This window comes from Pseudorasbora parva, chromosome 25 (genome assembly GCF_024679245.1).
Source record: "Pseudorasbora parva isolate DD20220531a chromosome 25, ASM2467924v1, whole genome shotgun sequence".
NCBI classification, from domain to species: Eukaryota; Metazoa; Chordata; class Actinopteri; order Cypriniformes; family Gobionidae; genus Pseudorasbora; species Pseudorasbora parva.
In genome coordinates this window covers 35,316,023-35,322,385 of record NC_090196.1, presented here as the reverse complement: position 1 = coordinate 35,322,385, position 6,363 = coordinate 35,316,023, and the positions used below count along the sequence as shown (strand labels likewise).

General features: G+C 41.7%; 1 protein-coding gene across 1 annotated transcript in view; it reads left to right on the top strand.

The window, feature by feature from the left end:
- The window catches only part of LOC137065050 (NACHT, LRR and PYD domains-containing protein 3-like), a 71,876-nt gene that overhangs the window by 19,302 nt on the left and 46,211 nt on the right, over nt 1-6,363 (top strand). Inside the window, exon 6 of the mRNA XM_067436615.1 lies at nt 268-441. Within this exon, the coding sequence (XP_067292716.1) occupies nt 268-441 (174 nt within the window). The remainder of the gene's footprint in view (nt 1-267; nt 442-6,363) is intronic.

Below are 6,363 nucleotides of genomic sequence, written 5' to 3'. Positions count from 1 at the left end.
CAAACTTACTCACACACGACTGTTTCCTTCAGGAGACACAAATCTATGAGCGTATGCTCCTCAGTGTCTGCTAGAGGACTGAATAGATCTGAGCAGAACCATATTCTCCTTTCAGCAGAACTTATAGTTTATGAAATGAGAGAGAGCTAACTCTGATCCGTTTATATTCAATGGATGTGTGATTGCTCAACAGATTTAACAAGCTTTAGTTGTGAGTTCTGATGTCTCAGTCTCAGATGTCTTCATTGTTTCTGTGTGTGTTTGTAGATTAGAGCGGTGTGGTGTGACAGAAGAAGGCTGTGGTTATCTGCCTTCAGCTCTGTGTTCAAACCCCTCACACCTGAGAGAGCTGCATCTGGGCCGCAATAACCTGAGAGATTCAGGAGTGAAGCGGCTCTCTGATCTACTGAAGGACCCAAACTGCACACTGAACACACTCAGGTATGTTGAGCAGATTCATCTCATCCTGTGAATGTGTGTGTGTGTGTGTGTGTGTGTGTGTGTGTGTGTGTGTGTGTGTGTGTGTGTTTCAGTCTTACCATCTACAAGTGTATAGTGAAATGTGGAAACGGTCTGTAGTAAAGCTGCATGGAGGGAAAGATTACTAATTTATCTTATTACAATATCAATCTCAGGGAGTAGGCCTTCTGAGAAAGATAATTCACCCAAACATTTAAAATCTGTCATTATTTACTCACACTCACGTCATCCAAACCGGTGTGCCTTTCTTTATTCTGTGGAGCACAAAAGAAGACATTTCTGTTCAATGAGAAAAGTCTCAGTGTTTTCCTCTTACAATGGAAGTCAGTGGTCAGCAAAACTTCACAATATCATCTTTTGTGTTCGGCAGAAGAAATCCACACAGGTTTGGACACACATGAGAGAGCAAATGATGACAGAGTTTTAATTTGTGAGAACTGTCCCTTTAAGAAAGGCTAGGCTTTATTTGGCTCTGAGTCAATGGATCGCGTCTTTGGTGCTGGTTTGGTAAGAATATAACCATGTTGTGTTTGGACTGACAGGTTTGTCATTTTTCCTCTTTGAGTTTCCTCACAATCACACACACATTAACTGACACACATACACACACACACAATCTCTCTCTCTCTCTCTCTCTCTCTCTCTCTCTCTCTCTCTCTTTCTCTCACACTCACAGATATATTCACACACACTCTCTCTCATACACATACTAACACACACACACACACACACAAATACATTCACCCACACTCACCCATACACACTTAAATGGACTGCATTTATATGGACTGCATTTATATAGCGCTTTTATCCAAAGCGCTTTACATTTTTGCCTCACATTAACCCATTCATACACCGACGGCGATGTCAGCCATGTAAGGCGCCATCCAGCTCGTCGGGAGCAGTTGGGGTTAGGTGTCTTGCTCATGGACACCTCGACACTTGGTCAGGTGGAACCGGGGATTGAACCACCAACCTTCTGGTTTGTAGACAACCTACATGAACCACTGAGCCACTGCCGCCCCGCGGCACACTTTCACCCATACACTACCCATCACACACACACACATACGTACACACACACACACACACACACACACACACACACAGAGAACGAAACATTCTGCATTTTTACTTTCTCATAAAAACTCCTCCTGTGTGATTTATAAGCCTTTTGTAAAGTGGGGCCATGGGTAATGTCCTCATATTTCACCCTCTCCTGTAATACCTGTGTCATACCCATGGCATTATACACATTTGTGTCCTCATATGTCACAAAAACAAGCACACACACACGCTCACACACGCTCACGCATTAAATCACACACGCTCACACATTCACTCACACACGCTCACACACGCTCACGCATTAAATCACACAAGCTCACACATTCACTCACACACACACACGCTCACATATTCACTCACACACACACATTCACTCACACACACACACACACACACACACACACATTCAATCACACACATGCTCACACATTCACTCACACACACACGCACACGCACACGCACACGTTTTTGTGAATTGTGGGGACTCTCCATAGGCTTAATGGTTTTTATACTGTACAAACCGTATTTTCTATCCCCTTACACTGCCCCTGCCCCTAAACCTACCCATCACACACACACACACACACACACACACACACACACACACACACACACACACACACACACACACACACACACACACACACACACACACACACACACACAAAGCCTTTAATGTCAGAATGAGGAAATGATGACAAGCTACAGCTGCTTTTTCTGACCCAATCACGAATGTTAGCCCAGAGCAGGGGTGTCCAGACTCGGTTCTGGAGGGCCACTGTCTTGTCCTGCAGAGTTCAGCTCCATCTGGCCTCAGCACTCCTGCCTGGAAGCTTCTAGTACACCTTGATTAGCTGATTTAGCTGTGTTTGACAGGGGTGGAGCTGAACTCTGCAGGACAGGACAGTAGCCCTCCAGAACCAACGTTACACACCCCTGGTGTCTCTTCAGAAGACTGGACTAAACCAATCCATTCATATGGACTTATTTTACCATCTCTTTATGAAAGTTCTGAAGCCTCAGTATAAGTAGAAGCCTGAGTTTAGGTTGAACATACTTTCAATGGAGGGACAGAAATCTCTCAGATTTCATTACAAAATGTTTTAATTTGTGTTCTAAAGATGAACGAAAGTCTTGAGTTTAGAACGACATAAGGGAGAATAAATAACAATATACATTATTGGGTGAGTTAACCCTTTAAAATATCCAAACCATTAGAGTGATGCCGTAGTAGTGCTAGAGTAATTGAATTAGGGCTGGGGTCAGAAGCATGTAACTGCCTCCAGATCTTCTTTGCCATTTTGAACAGTTAGTACAGTAAGATTTTACTCCAATGGTAATAAAGAAACAATACCTCCGTCTCTGAGAGGTGGCAAATAAGCAGATGAGCGAGTAAAAAAAGTCACAGGTTTTGACCATGTTCATGTTTTGAATTTAATATTTTGAACAGCTTTGATGTCAATGTAAACAGCAAAGCATTTTGGTTATCTTGCCACTGATGCAGATACTACAGTTAATGTATGTCAGACAAAACAAAATGGCCAATCACTGCAGCAACTTCAGCTTTTTCTTCATATCAGCCGATGTTCCCACGACCTTCAGCACTTCCGGTCACTAAAAACAAGAAACCAGTGCAGTGTGAAATGTTTAATATTTAAAACATGTTGACATAAATTGTTACAATTTTGGTTCACAAAAATAAACTAGAATCAACATCATGACCTGTTTTTACCTCAACAGCCAAGCCTGAAAGTTTAAAGATTTTCACTGAGCACGTTTACATGCACACCAGTAAGCTGACAACGTCCGAATATCTGACTCTGAGTTTGTCAAATGTTAGTCAGTTGTGATGTTAATAAAGCGTGTCAGCGGGAGATTTACGGCTCATATTATCCCTCATCAGTTCCAGATGCAGCGTTCTGACTGAACCTCTTCTACTTCTGCTAACTGAGATGAGAGTAACACATCTTTACAATTTTCTGGGTCTTAAAAAAGTCTGTGTTTGTGATATATGTCCATATTTCATAGCTCGCTCGCTCGCTCTGGATGTGTTTAAATCTGCTAAATTTGTGTTTTTGTCCCCTATCACACATGCGCTCTTCAATAAGCCGACAGAAAGCAGGTTAATGCATTTACATGCAGCGCGAAATCAGGGTAAGAGGCAAAAAACGACCTGTCCCGACCGGTTTATGCTTACGCCGTTTATGACCTTACTCCGATAAAAGAAAACGGGTTACTGCGTTGACATGACCATGTTCATTTTCAGCTTATTAGGCATTTTTATTTGATTTCTTTATTCAGAAAGAATAGGCTATTTAATGTTTAGGTTCTATGTTCGCCAAGAACCTATTAAAGCATTAAGACATTGGAACAGTATAGCTAACATTCACATTTGAATATTTATCGCAAGTCATATCGTCATCGCAATATTAAACACTGTTATCGCACATCTCAACTTCTCCTCATATCGTGCAGCCCTAGAATCACAAGACCGCTTACTTGGCAGAAGGAACCACACCATTGGAAAAAAATGAAATGGTAGATTATTAAGCGGGACAGCGTAGCTACAATTCATGTGGCACGTCACATCACATATGTTATGCGTGCTTAATGAGTCAAATGTTTTTTTCTTTTGTTTTTTAATGATTTGTTTTAAATAATCTACTTATGTATTAATTACGCTTTGGTCTTTCTTGGGGGTGCTCAAGCACCTGTTAGCCTCTCCTTAGCGCTGCCCATGCCCATGGAGTAGATCAAGTCCATCAACACCTCAAAGCTTAGTCCTAGAGCTCATCCTGGGTCCACATTTCATTCAGTAACATTTAGGCTGTTTTGATTTAGATGCTGTTTATTGCTGATGATCACACAATTTTTCATATGCATCTGCTTATTTGAGGCCGCTCGTTTCTGTTTTTTTCTTCGCCTGTGTTTTGATCAGGAGATTCTGTACTCGTTCTCGAGATGTGTCATAGATCCTCCTGCCGTATATCAGTGAAAACAGGGAAATCCGGAAAATATTTGACAACGGCAGGGAAGCATTTTCCCCTTTTATACAGTATATGTTTCTCATAAAAGACAAGATAACAAAAAAAAAAATCACTCCCTGCTCTTGACTGAATGACTTTACAGTAATAAGGGTTATTTGTTCTTATTTCATTACAGACTGTCTTTAACAATATTTAAAATTTATATGAGTTAGCCTTTTCAGAGTCAACCTTACTTATTAAGGTTACATTGATCAAAAACAACAAAAACAATCACTAGGCCTATTCTATTTTATTTATAAACCGATCGATAGAAAAAATCCTTAGCGTTGAGCCCTGCTTGCTTTCTGGAATACCCTTGGTGTACTTCAAAATAAATCAAAGCACAAACTATTAATTTCGAACAAAATCTGGAAATTCAAAACAGCTTGCCAAAGCAAACTTTCCAGAAAAGTTCCCTTCGGCTGGCAAACACTTTTGTAGTACTGAGGTCGGTGGCGGAGTAATAGGTTTCCTCGGTTAACTAGGTCAAGGTCATACATTCGGGAGTGAAAACATGAACAAACTAGAGCTGCTTTATAAAAAATAAAGCACTTCTGATGAAACGAGACACAGACACTCTTTTTCATGTTTTATATGATAAAGCTGATAGCTTTTAAGCAATTCAAAGTGCTATTAGAAATAAGCGTGGTGTGACTTTACTAGAGTGCGAATTGCAGAGCTTGTGTAAACATATCCACGTTGCTATGATAAGATGCTTTTCATTAGGGGTGCACCGATCCGACTTTTTCAGTCCCGATACCGATGCCGATGCCTGGGCTTTATGTATCTTTAGTTGTAATTTATGTTTGCACCCCTAGAGAACGCCAGAGCGCTCCCAGACATTTGTAATATCCACAAGAAGAAGTCATGACCAGCTTTCTGAGCGGGCAATGAAGCGGGCAAAGAAAGCGTGGGAGCACTTTAAAAATGAGAGTGACGGGGCAAAATGCAAGTATTGCAATGCAGTGCTTACCGCATTTTTCAGGCTATAAGTCGCTCCGGAGTATGAGTCGCATCAGTCAAAATATGCGTCATGAAGAGGAAAATAACATAAGTCGCACTGGACTATAAGTCGCATTAGGGCAGAAGCAGAGCGGGAGCCGCGCGCGCTGTGCATAACGGAGCAGAAGAAAGAAAGTTTGAAGTGAGAAACTTGTGAGGGACTAGAGAAAAGCAGACGTTACTTTAACTGTAATGAAGAAAACAAAAAAAGCTAATCGCGGACTGAAAGCAAGATGGCCAGAGCTGAAGGGACGAGTCCACAGATGCTTGAACTCTCTGCCGGGAGAGGCTCCGCCGCCCGAGTCAAACGCTGTGGGAATCGTTCTCGGCTGCATATTTTACTACATGCCCTAATCATGCAGGCGCCCTCGCGGCCACTCGCATTGCTCGTGAACTGGAGCGCGCATCTCATCCTAATTTAACGAAACTCAGCGTACGCCTCGCAGACATGAAATAGATCTTAAGAAACTTGAAATGTCTTTTAACAATTTAAAACGAAAAGAAATAGGCTACTCTCTGATTGTGTAATCCATGATGTGCATTTCTCTCTATAGGCGCGTTCACTACGGAGATGGTGGTCATCAAATTAATAAGCTAAAAATAACCCTGACGCACACTATGGTTAACCGAGTATTAACCGCTAAGGGCCTCGGTTAACGGTTAATGAAAAACTTGAAAACGTGCAGCCCTAGTATCTGTCAATACCCGATACCGCTCCGATACTATGGTTAAATTAATAATAAACTGTATACCTTCCTTGGGGAGACTAAAGGCACCAGACTTTACT